General features: G+C 40.6%; 3 protein-coding genes across 3 annotated transcripts; 1 reads left to right on the forward strand and 2 right to left on the reverse strand.

Annotated features, from left to right (window-relative positions):
* Positions 1-645: 645 nt before the first annotated feature.
* Positions 646-1,560, reverse strand: LOC110259008 (olfactory receptor 10C1-like). The gene has a single exon (XM_021082306.2). The coding sequence runs from the start codon at positions 1,558-1,560 to the stop codon at positions 646-648; it is 915 nt and encodes a 304-aa protein (XP_020937965.2).
* Positions 1,561-14,985: 13,425 nt separating this feature from the next.
* LOC100520140 (olfactory receptor 2J3-like) lies at positions 14,986-15,850 on the forward strand. The gene is made up of 2 exons (XM_084970489.1): positions 14,986-15,226; positions 15,312-15,850. Exons 1-2 carry the CDS (start codon positions 14,986-14,988, stop codon positions 15,848-15,850), a joined length of 780 nt encoding a protein of 259 aa, XP_084826615.1.
* Positions 15,851-18,083: 2,233 nt separating this feature from the next.
* LOC100520315 (olfactory receptor 2B11-like) lies at positions 18,084-19,022 on the reverse strand. Its single transcript, XM_021082305.2, has one exon. The coding sequence runs from the start codon at positions 19,020-19,022 to the stop codon at positions 18,084-18,086; it is 939 nt and encodes a 312-aa protein (XP_020937964.2).
* Positions 19,023-20,883: the final 1,861 nt, after the last annotated feature.

Below are 20,883 nucleotides of genomic sequence, written 5' to 3' on the forward strand. Positions count from 1 at the left end.
CACCGCAGAAGTCATACAGACCCCTCAGGGGCTCAAAAATGCCTAAGAGTTTAGAGTGAGAACTTGTTAGGCTTCTGAGATATAATCTGGCAATTTGTGCTTTTAGCCTATACTTTAGCCTAAATGGGAACATTTTGGGAAAGCTGCCTAGTTTTGGACTCATCTATTAAAATTCTTTGGTATCCAACTTCCTTCCAGAATTTGGTAATAAGAACTTCAACTGTGAGTACAGAGGTATCTCCAAAATAACAATCACAGTTATTCAAGAAGGTGTTTACAAAACAGATTGACAAGTACAGTTCTTCCTTTCTTTCTTTTTCCCTCCTTCCTTCCTTCATTCCTTCTGTCCTTCTTTCCTTCCTCTCACCCTATTCCTTCCTTCCTTCCTTCCTTGATTCCTTGCTTCCTTCCTTCCTCCCTCTCTCTCTCTCTCTCTCTCTTCCTCTTTCTTTCTTTCTTTCTTTCTTTCTTTCTTTCTTTCTTTCTTTCTTTCTTTCTTTCTTTCTTTTCTTTCTCTCTTTCTCTCTCTCTCTCTCTCATTCCTCTTAGGCTGACTCTACATCTTTTTCAAAGGGCAACTTGTGTGGTCCTCTGGTATCTACCTATGAGCCAATACTTTTTTCTTGCCTAGAGTTCTCCTAAGAGCTACCTTGACTTCCTTGTTCCGTAACTGTAGATGATGGGCTTGAGCATGGATGTCACCACGGTATAGGAGAGGGCTAGGAGTTTATCTATTGCTGGTGAATGGCTAGCCTTGGGTCTCAAGTAGGTGACAGATGCTGAGCCATAGAAGAGTGTTACTACAAGTGAGTGGGAAGAACAGGTGGAAAGAGCATTTCGGCGACCCTCAGGTGAGGGCATGCTGAGCACGGCAGCTAGAATTCTGCCATAAGAAGCAATGATGAGTAAAAATGGGCTGGAAATGCAAAGGGTGGCCGCAACAAAGACTGCAGCCTCATTATGGGAGGTATCCCCACAGGCAAGTGCCAGGATAGGCGGGAGGTCACAGAAGAAGTGGTCTATTTCACAGGGGCCACAGAAGTCCAGGGAGAAAATATAGTTGGTCTGGCCCAAGCCTACCATGCATCCCACTCCCCAAGAAACCATTGCCAGATGGACACACACTCCACGACTCATTCGTGTTGCATAGTGAAGTGGGGAGCATATGGCCATATAGCGGTCAAAAGCCATGGCGGCCAAAAGACAGCACTCACTGATACCAAAAAATGTGAAGAAAAACATCTGTGTGGCACACCCCTCCCGAGAGATTCCTCGGGCCTCGCTCACAAGGCTCTGCAGCATCTTGGGTATGACAGAGCACGTGTAGCCAATCTCCAAGAGAGACAGGTTGGCCAGGAAGAAGTACATGGGGGTGTGGAGGACCGGGTTGGTCCAGATGGCAGTGGCTATGAGAGCATTGCCCGTCAGTGATGCTAAGAACATGAGCAGGATGAGGGTAAACAAAAGGAAACACTGTTCAGTGACCTCAGAGAATCTGGCAAAGGCAAAGCGTTTGACAGACATGCTGTTGTCCTGCCACAAGGAACAATTGAAGGTCATGCCTGAAAAAAAGAAGGCAAGGTCATCATCAAGAGTCTTTCACATAGAAATCTGAACCATCTCTTACTCTTAACAAGGTCTCGTGTGTCAGAGAGATAGATTTCTTTTCTGCATTTCTAAAACTCAAAATTTGGAAGTTACCCTCATCTTGAAACCAAATCCTATTCCATGTTCACTCTCCTAGTTGATTTGTTGTAAATAATCTAGTAAGCAGGCATGAAATGGAAAACAGTTTAGTAAAATTTTCTCTCTCATCCCTCCATTTTACCAGTTGCCAAATACTACCAGATAATGTCCTCCCATACCTACCTATTTCTTTCCTACTCTTTAGTCACTGACTTGCTTTCTTTACTCATTTATTCACAAGTATTTATTAAGCACAGTGTATTTTCAAAGTATTTTTCAGTTTCTGTTGTAGGTCCTGGATTCAACAAAGAAGGAAAAAAGAACAGAAATAAATGGACTGGTTCAGAATTCTGTTAAATATGAAATAACAAACATTATATGATTACAGGGACCCTTAGCATCTATGACTGCTGAAAAAATGTGCTCACATATGAGGTATTCTATTATAATGCATTTACACTTATATTAAAGCCTTTAGAAACATTTCCCTTTTGTTGTTATTAATTAACTTAATATAATGTAATATTTATCTTTTCTATGTGGCACCAAAAGTCAGTTGAGGGCATGACAAAGAAAATAGAGACAAGTTTATTTATTTCTTTTAACCCAAAATATTTTCTTTCTTTCTTTAATTTTTTTTTCTTTTGCTTTTTAGGGCCACACCCATGGCATATGGAGGTTCCCAGGCTAGGGTTCCAATTCAAACTGTAGCTTTTGGCAGTGGAAATCAAACCCAGGTAATGTACATGAGGACATGGATTAGATCCCTGGCCTCACTCAGTGGCTCAAGGATCCAGCCTTGCTGTGAGCTGTGGTGTAGGTTGCAGATATGGCTTGAATCCTGCCTTGCAGTGGCTGTCACGGAGGTTGACAGCTGCAGCTCCGATTTGACCCCTGGCCTGGGAACTTCCATATGCTGTAGGTGCAGCCCTAAAAAGAAAGAAAGATACCAAAAGACAAAATAAGAAATTAACATGCACTTTATCACCATCAGAAACTCTTGCCCTTTAGAAATGTCATGTTAATGAACTCATTGGACACTGTATGCAGTATTCTCTAATATTGCCAGTCTATAAAAATAACCTATATTAAGAATCAGCCATCAACCAAATAATGCACCATGATTCTAATCTAAAGATATAGGAGTTTCATGCCCAATGATACACCGTGTTTGTAGATGCCTACTCAATGTGATGAAAGATCAAGTGGCCGTTGAACATTGACAAGATTCTGCAGGTTTAAATCTTGAGATGGAGTTTCAGTGATAGGTGGATGTATGAAAAAGTAAATAGAGGAAAGAGACAAGATCATTTCAATAGCTCATGGCTTTCTTCATGTGCCAGCTTCCCCAGCCCAAGATCCAAGACATGTACCTTGTCTACAGCTCTGCTTTGGAAATAACCCAGCAGAAGTGATTCATTTGGAGCCAGCTCCACATAACTAGAACTGTTGCTTAACTGACTCAGTCCCTTATTAGTCTCTATTGTCATGATGAAATGTTTCTTTAGTTCCTATCGGCCAGAGGAAATCATGTGATACATTACTAGATGTTTTACCTGAAATGCTTAGTGCAGTGCCTGGAATATAAGAAAAACTCAGTAAATATTAGTCTCCATTATTCTGAAACGGTCATTTCTAAAATGCTTGAATCATAGGTACAATTTAAATAAACTGGCCATTGAATATGGCAGAGATGATTTCCCATTGCTTTCCACCATTTATCCGTAGTTATTTCATCGAGGACCTAATATCTAGCTGAGTGATGCCTTAATATAACCCAGCAGAAACTATTTTATCATTTGATTACAGGATAATCGAGGCATTTCCAATTACCTGAAGATAAGACATATATCTGTTTCCTGTAAAGTATTAGTTTAGAACAACTTACAGTAGTTTTATGACAGGAGTACTGGCAAGTCTTCAGAGAGGGGAGAAACTAACCGATTAAAATAATGTCTGGAAGTGAATAATGCTTTGAATGCTGGCTATTCGTTTTCAAGCTTTCATCCACCATCTTCCACAGCACTGTTAAAACATCAGTTATATCACATACCTTCACTCATCATTTTTGAGGGAAGAAAGTAGATGGTATTTGCTTCTGATGAGCCACTTCCTATTTTGTCTGCACAGTCTCCTTATAACCTCCCCAAATTCAGAGGATGTAAAGCTCCCCAATCCTTACTTCTAAAACTAAGCACTGAGAAGCTTTTGTTGTAGTCAGAACCACGTCTGATGCCAGGAAGACTGTGTCTCCTGAGAGAGCATTATGTCCTTCCTCACAGTGCCCTCAGCCACACACACACACACACACACACACATACACACACACACACACACACAGACACACACAAGCATGTAGGGTTGTGCTGATTACATAATATATTTGACCCTTTCTCATCCTGAAAAAAAGGAATGTGAATATGTTTTACTTCATTTCTTCTCCTTGTTCTGAATCCTTATCATGCTTCCCTTCTCCTGAGAGATATTTTCTTCTAACAAGAGGGTCAGGAATAGTTTGATTCTGTCTCTGAGGAATTGCCATGGACCTGTCTGCCTCTATTTGTTGTTGGTTATGAACATTTAGGTAGCAAAATAAATAAATATAAAAGGTAATGTAAAAACAAGAGTATCTTTCTGTATAGCGCTGGGAGCTATACCTAGTCACTCATGATGGAGTATGATGGAGGATAATGTGAGAAAAAGAATGTATATGTGCATGTGTGACTGGGTCACTTAGCTGTACGGTAGAAAATTGACAGAACACTGCAAACCTGTTATAATGGAGAAAATAAAAATTACTGTTTTAAAAAAGAGATGCTTGAGAAAATGCTTTGGCAAAGATGCCGTAGTTTGGCTGCTTCTAGTGTCTATAGTCCTGGATAAATACTCCTCTATTTCTACAAGTAATGAAATAGCATTGATTGAACATGCAGTATTTTAGGTGCTTTACATGTCATTGCAGTTTTAGTTTAATCATCACAATTAATCAGCGATACATTAGTTTCTTTGTTAACGATGAAGAAGTTGAGTTTCAGCACAGCACAGGGAACTTTATCCAATCTCTTGGGATTTGGGACCATGATGGAAGATAGTGTGAGAAAAGTCATGTGTATATATATATGTATGACTGGTCACCTTGCTGTCCAGCAGAAATGTATACAGCACTGTAAATCAACTACACTTTAATAAAAAATAAAATGAAAAAAATGAAAGTAAAAGCAAATCCATGGTAAAATACGAATAACCCATATTATAGATTACTGCTATGACAGACTGTATGCACAATGTGATAGTAATACAAGTGAAATCTAGCCAAATATTTGACCCCTGTATACTATTAATATGAAATACTGAGATTTACAATTTAGTTTGAATTTAAAGAAGTAGTCATCAAAATAATTATGAAAATGACATAAGTAAGGTTCACACCACATGATATTGAAGCAGTTAGTATTTTTCTGGGATTCTCTCCCCAGATAATAAGAAATGAGTGACAACGGAAAAAAAATCGATGCAACTTGTCGAGGGTACTTTGTTCTACTGGGTTTTTCTAATTGGTCTCATCTGGAGATAATACTTTTTGTGGTTATCTTGATGTTGTACTTGTTGACATTGTAGGCAACCTGTACATCCTTATCTTGTTGTACCTGGACTCATGTCTGTACACAGCCATGTATTTCTTCTTCTCAAATGTCTCTTTTCTGGGTCTCTGCTATACCACCAGCCCCATCCCTCAGTGGCTGATCAAGCTTTGGGGTCCAGAAAAAAAACATCCAGGAGATTGACAGAAGCTAAATATTCTCCTACAGATCTAGTGACCACAGTATGAAAAACATTGGAACTTTGTACAGACTTCTCTAGCCTAGGTTGTTGGGCGTTTCCCACCTTTTGATAACTGGGTTTTTCTGCTCGTATTGGATCCCTGTTTAAATTCTCTCCCCAGTAGGAAAATTTAAACTCTGAATATATAACCATGTAATAATATTAATATTTAGATATTTATTACATACATAATATTTGATATACATTGAATGGAACTGGAATGATACATGCCAAGCTCATAATATTAGTTGTCTCTGGGTTTGGTTTTGGGTCAGAGAGTAATAGTTAAAGGACACTGGTTTTTCTCTGTGATATTTTATGTGCTAGAAAATGCTGGAAATAAATATGACAAAAGTAATAGTTGATGATTCTGAGTGGTGGAAATGTAGGTTTTCTTTGGGTGTGTAATATTTTAAGTATCTGAAATATCATTTGTTGTATGTGGACTTATTAACAGAGAATTAAAGTAGAGTTGTCTGTTAAAATATCAGTTCAAGTTAAAATTCACCCCGATGGTAATAGTAGTTCATATGTATGGAGTAATTATGTACTAAGCACTGTGGAAAATGTTTTATATTTTCCTTGTGGAATTCGTACAACAATCAGGACCAAGGATACATAAAGACTGTTTTCTGGTACCTGTCTTAAACAGAAAGCAAAACACCCAATTGCTCTCTTAAAATCACAATTTTTAAAATGATATCACTTATACGTGCAATCTTAAATATAGCACAAATGAACGTAGCAACAAAACCGAAACAGACTCAGAGACTTGGAGAACAGACTTGTGGTTGCCAAGGGGGAAGGGGAGAGAGTGGGATGGACTAGGAGTTTGGAGTTAGTAGATGCAAACTATTACATTTAGAATGGATAAGCAGTGAGGTCCTACTGTAGAGCTCAGGGAACTATACTGTTTCTTGTGACAGAACATGATGGGAAGATAATATGAGAAAAAGAATGTATTTATATAAGTATGGCTGGGTTGCTTTGCTTTATAGCAGAAATTGGTTCAACATTGTAAGCCAACTCCACTTATTAAAAAAATGTAATCTTATAATTTCCAAACCCAGATTTTCTTTCTATAGATGGCATATATTCGCTAGAAACAATGTAATGATTTAAAAATGTTTATGAATTCATAACCTCATCAGATATTTTTACAGTAACATGTCAGTTCTTGGATATAGTCTTATTTTATTTTTTATATATTATGGTAAATCCCTTGACAAGACATCACGGGAAATTATTCATAAAAATGTTTTGGAACACATTTTTTCCCCTACTGTACAGCATAGTGACCCAGTTACACAAACATGTACACATTCATTTTTCTCACATTGTCATGCTCTGTCATAAGTGACTAGACCTAGTTCTCAGTGCTTAACAGCAGGATCTCATTGCTAATTTACTCCAAAGCAATAGTGTGCATCTTAACACCATGTTCCCAATCCATCCCACTCCCTCCCCCTCCCCTAGGCAACCACAAGTCTATTCTCGAAATCCTTGATTTTCTTTTCTGTGGAAAGGTTCATTTGTGCTGTATATTAGATTCCAGATATCAGTGATGTCATATGGTATTTGTCTTTCTCTTTCTGACTTACTTCACTCAGGATGAGAGTCTCTAGTTCCATCCATGTTGCTGCAAATGGCCTTATTTTGTTCTTTTTTATAGCCAAGTAGTATTCTGTTGTGTATCTATACCACATCTTCCTAATCCAATTGTCTGTCAATGGACATTTGGGTTGTTTCCATGTCGTGGCTATTGTGAATGGAGCTGCAATGAACATGCGGGTACATGTGTCTTTTTCAAGGAAAGTTTTGTCTGGATATATGCCCAAGAGTGGGATTGCTGGGTCATATGGTAGTTCTATGTATAGTTTTCTAAGGTACCTCCATACCGTTCTCCATAGTGGTTGTACCAGCTTATATTCCTGCGAACAGTACAGGAGGCTTCCCTTTTCTCCACACCCCCTCCAGCATTTGTTGTATGTGGACTTATTAATGACGGCCATTCTGACAGGTGTGAGGTGGTATCTCGTGGTAGTTTTGATTTGCATTTCTCTCATAATCAGGGATGTTGAGCATTTTTTCATGTGCTTGTTGGCCATCGGTATATCTTCCTTGGAGAATTGTCTATTCAGGTCTTTTGCCCATTTTCCCATTGGGTTGTTGGCTTTTTTGCCATTGAGTAGTATAAGTTGCAAATTTTAAATAGTTAAGTTTTCAGAATTTTGGTGGTTACCTTCGGTGTTATAGTTTGAATGGTCTTCAAAGATTATTTTTAATGCCTTTTGCAGGGCTAAACTTGGCCTTGAAATTAGAGAAGTGGAGACAATTAACTCTAATTAGTAAAGCAATAATGTACAATGCAGTTTTTGTTTGTTTGTTTGTTTGTTTTTGCTTTTTAGGGCTGCCCCTGGGGCATATGGAAGTTCCAGGGTAGGGGTTGAATCAGAGCTACAGCTGCTTGCCTACACCACAGCCACAGCCATGCCAGATCCAAGGTGCCCCTGTGACTAACACCACAGCGCATGGCAATGCCTGATCCTCAACCCACTGAGAGAAGCCAGGGATTGAAACCGCAGCCTCATGGTTCCCAGTCAGATTCGTTTCTGCTGTGCCACTTCGGGAATTCCCATTCCCTAAATTTTTAAAATGAAAAACACATCCCAAAACTTCCCCTCAGTTTCTGGTGTGGTTTGCAATTACATCGACTCTGATGTCTTTGACTTTGTGTGTCTGTCATTCTTTATCTCCACCTCGACACAAACAGTAATACGGCATACATTCATTTGTCCTTAACCTACTGTCCAAGAAAGGAAGAACCAAGGATCATGTACATGTAAGGACTGTTAGTAAATAATTAGTGCCGCACAGAGTGAACCACCACAGAGCAAAATAAAACTTTTAAAAGCAAACCCAATAGTTTAGTTCTTTGAACCACCGTGTACTTACGGAAATCTTATTGTTTGCAACACTTCATGTAATACACTGGCCTCTCACTATCTAATTCAAGAAAACTGTGGGAGTTCCCATTGTGGCTCACTGGTACTGAACCTGACAAGTATCCTTGAGAAAGCAGGTTTGATCGCTGGCCCTGATCAGTTGGTTAAGGATCCAGTGTTGCTGTGAGCTGTGGTGTAGGTTGCAGATGTGGCTTGGATGCCACATTGCTGTGGCTGTGGTGTAGGCTGGCAGCTGCAGCTCCTATTGGACCCCTAGCCTTGGAACTTCCATATGCTGTGAGTGCAGCCCCCAAAGATGAAAAAAACCCCAAAATAAAACCCAGACTTTGACATTTCTTATCTCTTTTCTTTCTTTTTTGCTTGAAAACCATATACATTGAAGAAATATGTAGACTATTTTTCTTGGAATGCTATAGTTATAGCATACATATATATTGAATCCTAGCTCCATTACCATGATCTTCTAATTAATTTGTAATCGAAAACAAAGTTCAGTTAACAAAATCCCCTCAAAGATTAACACAGATTTTATTGTGTTTATTGTTTTGTACTTTTCAAACTACTTATGTGAATCTTATGCAACTTTATCACAAACCACAATGAGATATCTCCTCGTGCCTGTCAGAATGGCTATCATCAAAAACAAGACAAATAACAAACGTTGGTGAGGAGGTAGAGAAAAGGGAACCTTCCTGCACTGTTGGTGGGAGTGTAACTTGGTAGAGCCACTATGGAAAACAGGGTATAGGTTCTCAAAAAATTGAAACTAGAAGTACCATATGACCCAATAATTCCACTCCTGGATATAGATCTGAAAAGAAGAAACACTAATCTGAAGAGATATATATACCCCAGTGTTCATAGCAGCATTATGTACAATTGCCAAGATGCAGAAACAACCTGTGTCTACCAACAGATAAATGGATAAAGGAGATATGATAGAGGACACACACAAACACACACACACACACACACACACACACACACACACACACACACACCCAGTGGAATACTACTTAGCTATAAAAAGAAATCAGATTTTGCCATTTGCAGGAACATGGATGGACTTGGAGGCAATTATGCTGAGTGAAAAAGTCAAACAGAGAAAGACAAATATTGCATTACATCACTTATATGTGGACTCTAAAAATATAACAACCTAGTGACTCTAACAAAAAAGAAGCAGATTCACAAATGTAGAGAACAAACTAGTGAGAGGCGGCAAGTGGGAGTGGCAACATGGTGGTAGGAGACTGAGAGGTACAAACTATTGTGTGTAAAATAAGCTCAAGTATATATTTTACAACACCGAGAATATAAGCAGTATTTTATAACTAGAAATGGAGGATAACTTAAAATTGTGAATCACGGTATTGTACACCTGTTGACATCTAATATTGTACATAACTGTATTTCAGAAAAAATAAAGGGAGTTCCCATTGTGGCTCAGTGGTAAGGAACCTGACTAGTATCCATGAAGATGCAGGTTTGCTCCCTGGCCTCGCTCAGTGGGTTCAGTGATCCGGCATTGGCATGAGCTGTGGTGTAGGTCGCAGACGTGGCTCGGATCTGGTGTTGCTGTGGCTGTGGCGCAGGCTGGCAGTGCAGCTCCAGTTTGCTAGCCTTGGACTTCCATAGGCTGAGGGCGCAGCCCTAAAAAGACCAAAAAGAACACCCCCTGTCCCAAAAAAGAGAACAGAAAAGAGAGAAAATAAATTGCCTAACTTTGGCTTTTCACCAACAACAATAAAATCTGAAGGGAAGAAGACACATGGCTTGCCGAAGTTTAAATGACCTCTGTGTGGCAAAATCAAGGTAATGACAGTAGAGTTTTGGTTCTGAGGCCCTTTGTCGTGACCAGCAATGCCCAGGGTAAACTAGAAGGTCTGAAATCCTACCACTGCCATCTCTGAACCTTGAACCACTCTTTGGTACTTTGACACTCACACTGCACACATGAGCGTGGGTCACAGGCAACTTTACTGAAGAACTAAGAAGGAATCCAGCTTGTTCTCAGTAAAGAATGGAGACTAAATGCTGTGAAGGACCAGCTTCTTCTCTACCCCAGGAAGTTTCTGCTCCCCATCCAGACAGATGGCTCCAGTCCCCTCATACCCATTCCTGTGCAGCATATTCCCTAAACCCTGAGTGTGTCTCAGCAGTGCAGGCACAGATGTGTCATCAGATAATCACAGACACTAGCTCTGGCTTCCAGGCCAGATTCAGGTGTTTTATGCTCTTTTATTGGCCTCAGCGTCACATACTGTATTCTCTGTCTTACAAACATGGGACTGGAAGGTCACTGGTATCACATGCTATGACAACATTGAGTTGAAGCACACTAAGTTTTCAAATATAAGTCCATCATATTCCAATTACAATTCGACAACTAAAATAATAACACTTAGAGGAAAAAGTAGTACCTGGATTTACTATAGATTTCACAATGATAATACTTTACCATGGGAATCTGGCCTTGTCACTGCAGCAGCTCGGGTTGCTGCTGTGATGCGGGTTTCCTCCCTGGCCCGGTAACTTCCCCATGCCGCCAATGTGGCCAAAAATGATTTTTACCATGGGAGTAAAATTTTCTGTCTATAATAATGTCGTATTAACATATGTTTTAAATACTTTTCTGAAACATTGCAGAGTCTAATGCACACTTACGCCTAAGTGCTCCTGAGAGTATCTCCTAAAGACAGGATCTAATCCAGGATCACCGATTAGATGTTTGTGTTATGTCTCTTAGTGTGCTTTCTTTCTCACTCCACTGTGTCTAACCTTTTTTCCCCCACCCTCTCCCCGACTCAGGCCCTAGTGGTCTCTGGAACTCTTCCAAGTCATTGGAATCCTGAGTCTCACAATTTGAGTAGTCAATTGGTTTTATGATAGCTGTAAGACTATTTTTGTTTGTTTGTTTTTGCTTTTGAGGGCGGCACCCACTGCACAGGGAAGTTCCCAGGCTAGGAGTCGAATCGGAGCTGTAGTTGCTAGGCTATACCACAGCCACACCAATGCCTGATCCGAGCTGAATCTGCGACCTCCACCACAGCTCATGAAAATACCAGATCCTTAACCCACTGGCAAGGCCAGGGGTTGAACCTGCAACCTTATGGTCACTAGTTGGATTTGTTTCCACTGTACCACAGTGGAACTCCTGGAAGACGGTTTTTGAACCAGAATTGTGATTTGCACTTACTTGAATCATCTCCCTTAGAGCAGGGTGCACTTCTGCCTTGCAGGTAGTTTTGCCATGCAGACCTGAGGACACCTCTCGTGAGAACAAAATCATGGGTAAGCCTTTTTGATTTCTTCCTTAAAGACAATCTCAAATACATGTTTGCATTTGTAGTATCTTTAGAGCTAGAGGTTAAAAGATTTTGCCGCTTTCCATTTATTCTTCAGGCAAGACATGCTTGGTTGGGAGAAGAAGAAAAGATTTTGGCTAACTTCCTTGCAAAGGCAATCTTGAGATTGTTCATGCAACCTATCAAGGATAGAATAGAGTATACTCCCACCTTCGCATGTAATATGAAACTTCCTTCGGCAGAGCTTCTCAGTGGTTAATGACAGTATTCTTCATGCTGGAATATACTGAACATATATGACTTGGAAATGTGAAGCAGTCTTGTACAAACAGCATGTTTCTGTGGCTTTTCCCTGCCACTACCCTCAACATTCTTTATCCTTAAATTTTTTGGTGTATTCCCTTAGGAAGTCCCAATATTTCAGAGTCTGGAAAACACTCACAATTCTGAAATTAGTTGTCTTTACAGGCCTTCAAGATGAAGAAGCAGTCAGAATAGCTCTTAACTGTCTCATAACTAAGCTTTTGACACAAATCTTGCTGGGTTTTTCCCTCCAAACTAAAAATTACCAATGCCTCTGTGTTTAAGACTAGGTTAGACAAAGGATATCTTTAATGAAAATGATTAGAGATATTATTTCACATCACAAAATTTTCATTTGTATTGCTCTCTGTGTGAGTGTGTGTGTGTGTGTGTGTGTGTGTAAAATTAAAAAACCCATTTGGCAACCAGCCGCCAATCAGGCAAATTGTAAAATTATTTAGAATTTTTTTCCAAACTGCATATACCAAAGTCTATTTGTCTCAAGAACTGGACCAAGCATCAGATGATTTTTTTTTTTCAAATGGCTGCACCTGCAGCATATGGAATTTCCCAGGCTGGGGTTGAATTGGAGCTGCAGCTCTGCCCTGTGCCCAGCCACAGCAGTACCAGATCAAGCCATGTGCATCTGCAACCTATGGCTCAGCTTCTGGCAATGCTGGGTCCTTATGCTGAGTGAGGCCAGGGATCAAACCTGGATCCTCATAGAGACATTGGGTCCTTAACCCACTGAGCCACAACGGGAACTCCAGATGATCTTTTTTTTTTTAATTAAAAATTAGATATGGGTTGGAGTTCCCGTCGTGGTTAAATTGGTTAACAAATCTGACTAGGAACCATGAGGTTGCAGGTTCGATCCCTGGCCTTGCTCAGTGGGTTAAGGATCCGGCATTGCCGTGAGCTGTGGTGTAGGTTGCAGACGTGAAGGTTGGTCTATGGAGTCATTGTTTTCTTTGGGCAACAGTGTATCATGTTGAAGGTATTCCTGAGACCCTGTTGTAACCAGGACAACTCCTTGAAGGGCATTACTTACCACTTTGGGATTTACCCTCCCAATGGCCCCAGTCAAGGAAAGCATGTCCCATTATTCTTTTGTTTCCATAAAACTCCATTTGCTCTAGGAGAAGGGGTCTGTCCCCCGAGACACTAAATGCTCTAATGCTCTTCCAGCTAAAACCAGGTCTTTTAGTAGACTCAGAATTCTCTGTTGTGTAGCATGATAACCATAGTAATTTTCGGACTCTGCTTTCCTAGTGTGATGTGGTAGGTTAGACTCTATGGTACATCCAGCCATCCCTTTATGTTGGTGATGTGAAAGAGATGAAAGCCAGAGATAAGTTTGGTCCCTACATAAAGCGACATCGATTGGGCAAATAGAGGGAGTATGATCAGACACAGAAAGGACAGAAGTGAAAGGAGTTGTAGTTGTTTGAGTGTTACTCAAGTGGTAATTTAAGAGTATTAAAGGAGTAACATAAGAGTAAAGTAAGCTGATTAGTGATATGGGGATGGGAAGGGGAAACTCATATCACCACTCTTTCCTCCATCATGTCGTATTTTTTTTTTTTTCGGTCTTTTTGCTATTTCTTTGGGCCGCTCCCGTGGCATATGGAGGTTCCCAGGCTAGGGGTTGAATCGGTGCTGTAGCCACTGGCCTACGCCAGAGCCACAGCAACGCAGGATCTGAGCCACGTCTGCGACCTACACCACAGCTCATGGCAACGCCGGATCGTTAACCCACTGAGCAAGGGCAGGGACCAAACCCACAACCTCATGGTTTCTAGTCGGATTCATTAACCACTACGCCACGATGGGAACTCCCATCATGTCGTATTTTTAAAAACCGAGATATTTCATTCCACAGTCTGTGAAAACAGTCTTTGATGAGGTCTTTATTTCTCACTCCCTGGTAAAAATAAATTTAACCATAAAGTTCCTATCTTTACTTACATCTGGTAGTTTTATTTTTTTTGTCTCTTATCTCATATCCCTTCTAAATTCTTTAAGAATGCTGAAGTATGGTTCATGCAACAGATCAGTATATCCCAAACTGTACTTTTTGTTTTGTTTTGTTTTTTGTTTTTTTTAGGACCACATCTGAGGCACATGGAAGTTCCCAGGGTTAGAGGTTGAATCGGAGCTGTAGCTGCCGGGCTACACCACAGTCACAGCAGTGTGGGATCTGAGCTGCATCTGTGACCTACACACAGCTCATGGCAAGGCTGAATCCTTGACCCACTGAGTGAGGCCAGGGATTGAATCTACATCCTCATGGATACTTGTTGGGTTTGTTACCTGCTGAACTACAATGAGAACTCTGAATTTGATATTTTTGTGAGGGCAGGCCAGCTCTTTTGCCCAACTTGTCTCAGTGTGGGTTTGTCTCATATTTCTTCATTTTAAAAGTCAGGCTGTGCATTTTTGGCAGGCATATGACTGAAGTGACATTGTGTCCTGTTTAGAGCAACATGTCAGTAGTCACATACTGTTGGTTTATCTCAACATTGGCGATGTTAATATTGATTACTTGGCTATGGTGATGTCCACCAGGATTTCCTCTGGTAAAGCCTACTACTTTTCATTTTGTAATTAACAAGTAATTTGTGGGGAGATATTTTATTTTTATTTGATTTTTATTTTTAGCTGTGCCTGTAGCATGCTGAAGTTACATATTTCTGGGCTCTCTTTTCTGTTCCATGAACCTATATGTCTGTTTTTGATAATACCATGCTGTTTTGATGACCGTTGCTTTGTAGCATAATCTGAAATCTGAGAGGGTTATACTTATAGCTGTGTTCTTTTTTCTCGAAATTGCTTTGGCAGTTGTATTTCCATTTATTTTGAGTCTGTGTAATTCTTTTGTCAGGTAAAAGGAGTGAATGATGATGGAAAAACTCAATGCAACCACTGAAGGCTACTTTGTCCTACTAGGTTTTTCCAATTGGCCTCGTGTGGAAGTAGTACTCTTTGTGGTTGTCTTGATGTTTTACTTGATGACATTGACAGGCAACCTGTTCGTCATTATCTTATCATACCTGGACTCCCATCTGCACACTCCCATGTACTTCTTCCTCTCAAACCTGTCTTTTCTGGATCTCTACCAGCTTCATCCCCCAGTTGCTGGTCAACCTCTGGGGCCCAGGAAAAGCCATGTCTTATGTAGGTTGCATGACTCAACTTTACTTTTCCCTTGCACTGGCATCCACAGGATGTGTGCTACTGGTGGTGATGTCCTATGACCGTTATGCAGCTGTATGTAGACCTTTGCGTTATACTGTCCTCATGTACTCTCGTTTCTGCCATCTGTTGGCTGTGGCTTCTTGGGTAAGTGGCGTCACCAACTCGGCACTTCATTCCTCATTTACCTCCTGGGTACCCCTGTGTGGACGTGGCCAAGCGGACCATTTCTTCTGTGATGTTCCAGCACTGCTGCGACTGTCTTGTGTTGATACCCATGCTAATGAGCTGGCCCTCATGGTCAGGAGCTCCGTTTTTGTTGTCATACCTCTCATTCTCAGCTCCTATGGTGCCATTGCCCGTGCTGTGCTGAGGATGCAGTCAACAGCTGGACTTCAGAAAGTCTTTGGGACATGTGGAGCCCATCTTCTGGTTGTGTCCCTGTTTCTCATTCCAGGAATGTTTATATATCTCCAGCCCCCATCAGGAGGTTCTCAAGATCAAGGAGAGTTCATTGCCCTTTTTTATACTGTTGTCCCACCTAGCCTCAACCCTCTAATCTACACTTGAGAAACAAAGAGGTAAGAGGGGCAGTAAAGAGATTAATGGGGTGAGAGTAAGCCTGTGTACTTGTGACATGAATAGAATAATATCATATGATACCAGTGACCTTCCAGTCCCACGTTTGTAAACCAAAGAATACAGTATGTGACGCTGAGGCCAATAAAAGTGCATAAAACACCTGTATGTGGCCTGGAAGCCAGAGCTAGTGTCTGTGATTATCTGATGACACATCTGTGCCTGCACTGCTGAGATACACTCAGAAGAGATAACTGAGCATGTGTTTAGGGAATATGCTGCACAGGAATGAGTATGAGGGGATATGAACAAAGACTGGAGCCATCTGTCTGTGTTATTCAATCCATGATAGGTTGCATGAGCTTTGGTGTAGGTTGCAGAGGTGGCTCGGATCCCACGTTGCTGTGGCTCTGGTGTAGGCCGGTGGCTACAGCTCCGATTCGACCCCTAACCTGGGAACCTCCATATGCCGTGGGAGTGGCCCAAGAATGGCAAAAAGACACACACACACAAAAATTAGATACGGGTCACAGTTGGTTCTTGTTTGGAAGAACATGCCATTCTCCAACCAATAGTTTGCTTAGATTTTGATTGTACCAGAATGCATGCCAGAAAAGTTCAAATGATTCTTGTTTTTCTTACCTGGTAATGTCTTCACTACACAACACTGTTGATTTCTCATCATATTAATTCAGTATCAAGTAACAATAAAATCCTTTATTTGCTTAAAAACATAACTAATTTTTCAATGAAGTTTTAGGTTGAGTATGAATCCTAGAACTAAGTTTATTTTTGTAACTAAGGTACTTTTACTTTTTAATGATATAGATTCTGAGCATCAGAGAGCTACTTCTGTTCGTTGAAGTAATCAGTTGCTTTCCATTCTAGAAATATCAATTCTTTCTTTCTCATAATGATTCTTGCACTGTTTCAGAAGGCATTCCTGGCTGTTTCCATCATGCGCCAAATGTTTACATGTTGTGGTTCGTTATTATATCACTAATTTTCTCTTACTGATTCAGAAGGTTCATGCTTATGCTCTTTAAAAGAAATGTTAAGAAACTTATGCACATATTTTGCCCACCTATTTAATTTATTTTAATATTTAGGAATAAATTTTAAGGTTTTTAGGTAAATATTCAAACCCTGTATACATTTTTTTTTTTAAACAAGAGCCAGAAATAGTTTTTAAAGAAGAAGTAGCATCTCCATAAGTTGAGGCTGATTGTCTCATGAGACTCATGGTTGGTCTAAGGTTTATTTATTTATTTTTTCTTTTATTTATTTATTTATTTATTTATTTATTGAATTTATTACATTTATTGTTGTACAATGATCATCACAATCCAATTTTATAGGATTTCCATCCTGTGACCCCAGTGCATCCTCCCACCCCCTGAACTGACTCCTTTGGAAACCATACATTTTTCAAAGTCTGCGAGTCAGTATCTGCTCTGCAAAGAAGTTCATTGTGTCCTTTTTTCAGATTCCACATGTCAGTGAAAGCATTTGATGTTGGTGTCTGATTGTCTGACTGACTTCACTTAGCATGATAATTTCTAGGTCTGTCCATGTTGCTAAATATGCCAGCATTTCGTTCCTTAATGGCCGAGTAATATTCCATTGTGTATATGTACCACATCTTCTGGATCCACTCCTCTGTTGAGGGGCATTTAGGTTGTTTCCATGTCTTGGCTATTGACAATAGTGCTGCAATGAACATCAGAGTATACTTCTCTGCGAGTCATGGTTTTCCCTGGATAGATGCCCAGTGGTCTAAGGTTTAGAGTGTCTCACTCGGAATGCCCAATGGCAGCGTGCTGCCCTCTTAGACATGGCCAATCTTGCAGAAAGTGGTGAAATATTTCTTAAGGGACACTGTCACAGGAAATCCACTGATGAATAGTTGCCATGATGACTAGCTTGAGCGAATGGGTTTATATTATTACTTTATTCACTTCTTAACACCATTAGAATTTTAGTATGTGCCACCAGAATAGAACTCTTTTTAATACATTTCCACAAACAGTGCCCTTATGGGTGCATTATTAACCAAGTGTCTCCTTGGTCTAAGAGCATTAGAAAGAACATGAGAAGTAGGACATAGTTTGCAAGAAGACCCTGTGCCATGATCTGGGGAAGTATGAGACAAGAATGATTTGTCAGAGAAACTCCTATATTCCTACTCACTTGTTAAATAATGTCACTTGATGTCTGCGATCTATCACTTGGAAGTGAAAACGCTCCTCACCAGGTTGCCCCAGGCACCCTTTACATCCTTGTTCCTCAGAGTGTAGATGAAAGGGTTGAGTGTAGGAGTCACCACTCCATAGAAGAGAGCCATGAACTTGGGCTGGTCCCTAGAGATGGAGGAAGGGGGCTGAAGGTACATGCTAATGGCTGGGCCATAAAAGAAGAAAACTACAATGAGATGGGAGGAACATGTGCCAAAGGCTTTTTTTCTTCCCTCTGAAGATTTAATCATAAATACAGCATGTCCGATAGAAGCATAGGAAGCAAGAATGAAGCATAGTGGCACAGCTAACATGAAAATGCAAACCACAGAGAGTGTGAGCTCATTGGCACCCTTTTCACCGCAGGCCACCTTCATCAGAACAGGAATCTCACATACCAAGTGATCCAGTGTGTTGTGACCACACAGTGGTAAGTGTAATGTGACAGTGGCCTCTGAGACAGCGTAGGTCATTCCACCCAGCCACACAGTGGCCACCAGTAGGATACAGGTGCACCGATTCATGATGAGGGTGTAGTGCAGAGGCTTGCAGATGGCCACGTAGCGATCGAAAGACATAAGAGCCAAAAGCAGACTTTCTGTGCCTCCCATTATGTGGAAGAAATAAAGCTGAATGGCACAGCCCAGATAGCTGATTGTCTTCTTCGATTGTCCCAGGTTAAACAGCATCTGAGGGACAATGCTTGTGGTGTAGCACATGTCCAGAAAGGAGAGGTTGGTGAGGAAGAAATACATGGGGCTGTGCAGACGGGAGTCTAAGGTGGACACCAGAATGATGGCTATGTTTCCCACCATGGCCATGGGGTATGTTAGAAGCAGAATAATGAATAGAGGAAGCTCCAGCCAGGGACGATCCGCAAAGCCTAGTAGAATAAACTCTTCTGGATGGCTTTTATTAATTCGTTCCATTATCTGCAGTTTGCTTCCCCTGTATCAGAGCAGTGGCAGGAAAGGTAGAATGATTGTGAGAAATGACAAACACAATTGTGTATAGTGGGAGCATATGCACACAATTAAGCATCCATTCATAGAAGATTGGGTGCAGTCACTTGGGTGGGTGGGGGAGGATAATTAAAAGATGTGACACCAGGGGACTTAATTTCTCCTCATGACCCTACAGCATAAAGACAGCTACCTTAAGCAAGTAACCAAAACTTTCTGAAATGGAATCTACTACTCTGTGTGATAAAGGTGACAATAAGCATGTCCTTGGGCTCTGGTAAGGATTGAATGCCAAGCAGAAGTGACTGTGTTTCAGATGCTCCAAAGTAATGCTTTTTCATCCCTTGGTTTGCAGAAATACCAGCTAAGTTTATTGGTTCCTACCTTCAGGTGCCCGATGAAGTAGATGTGGCTGGGTCTTAGGAATCAGATAGGTCTTTTTCAGGATCCCTGCTGCAAGGCCTTACTGAAATGTTAAGAAGAGTGAAAGCGTGCAGTTAGCTCTAGGACAAGGAGGAGGTGGAGAGAACCTAGCCCTAGCCCTTAGTTATCATCTAGATAGGCTTGTCCAGATGCAGGTTGAATTATTACATCATCCCCATGGGGACTAAGAAGGCTTTTACAGTTTAAATCCATCTTGGTCATTTAGAATTGAGCAAGAAACTTAAACCCTTAGATGACAGCTTGCTGAAGTATAAACTGAGAGACTTTAGCTATAAATATGTTTCCCCCAACTCAAACATTTGTTGTTGGATGTCCCTTTTCTTGCATAACTACTTCGTTCAAACCAGGCCGTTGATTGTTCATGTCAGAATTCATTATGTATCTTGTAGGAGTTTTTCTTTATCCTGGGGGCTTATCTTGTTTTTAGGTAAGGCCTTGGCCTGTTATCAACAGCTTACTTACTTATATGTAGCTACAAATATGACATTTATGTCCAGGGAACTGGAACAGGAGGAAAGTATTTCCACTTTGGACCAGATACTCAATGGTTTAGAGGCAACTGATTACACTTGTAGGCTGGCAAAGCACAGTTTTCACATACTCTGTTTCTCTGAGTCCTCAAGGCCATTGTGCGAGGTGTCACATAGAACTCCCCTGGGCTAAGATATTATTTTGATTCCAAAAGAACCCTAGGTCTGTTGTGCACAGTGAGATAATATCATAACAATTCCAAATAATCCTTAATGAGCCCTGTGTGCCAAACACTTCAGTAAAACTTTCAGACCCATGAATCATCTAGTACCTATCCCCAAACCTTATGACAAAGGAAATGTTAGTATCTGAATTGTAAGATACTGTTAATCATTCATCCCAGTTGTCTGCTAATGACTAGGGAGGATCTAAAGATCAAAAAGCCATGAATTCCTTAAATGAGGTATTGAGATGGTGAGACTATAAATCCAGTTTTCAAGGTTCCGTAGATGTATAGCTAAGCTCTAAAATTCTATGCTCGAACTCTGCTCTTTTCCATGTCATTCTCCTGGTATTTCATTACTTTCAATTCTCTGATATCATGACATTTTGTCCAATTTTTCATCTACTTCCAGTGATTTTCCTTCCCTACATAGGGGACTATTTATCTGTGCATATTTTTTATTGCTTTGGCATTGCCCAAAGTGTGCAGCCATTTCCAGGTCAGAGGTCAAACCTGAGCCACAGCAGAGGCCCAAGCCACAGCAGTAACAATGCTCAATGCTGGGTCTTTATCCAGGAGGCAGCCAGGGAACTCTGTTTGAATATTTAAATTCTCTTGTCTCTCCATCTCCATTAATATTTTCATTCTAGTGTATCTTTTTTTTTTTTTTTTTTGCCACACCCATAGCAT

This window comes from Sus scrofa, chromosome 7, assembly GCF_054392235.1.
Source record: "Sus scrofa isolate SSC_HxYL_T2T_F1_AM1 chromosome 7, Sscrofa_HxYL_maternal_Yorkshire_Landrace_v2.0, whole genome shotgun sequence".
Lineage (NCBI taxonomy): Eukaryota > Metazoa > Chordata > Mammalia > Artiodactyla > Suidae > Sus > Sus scrofa.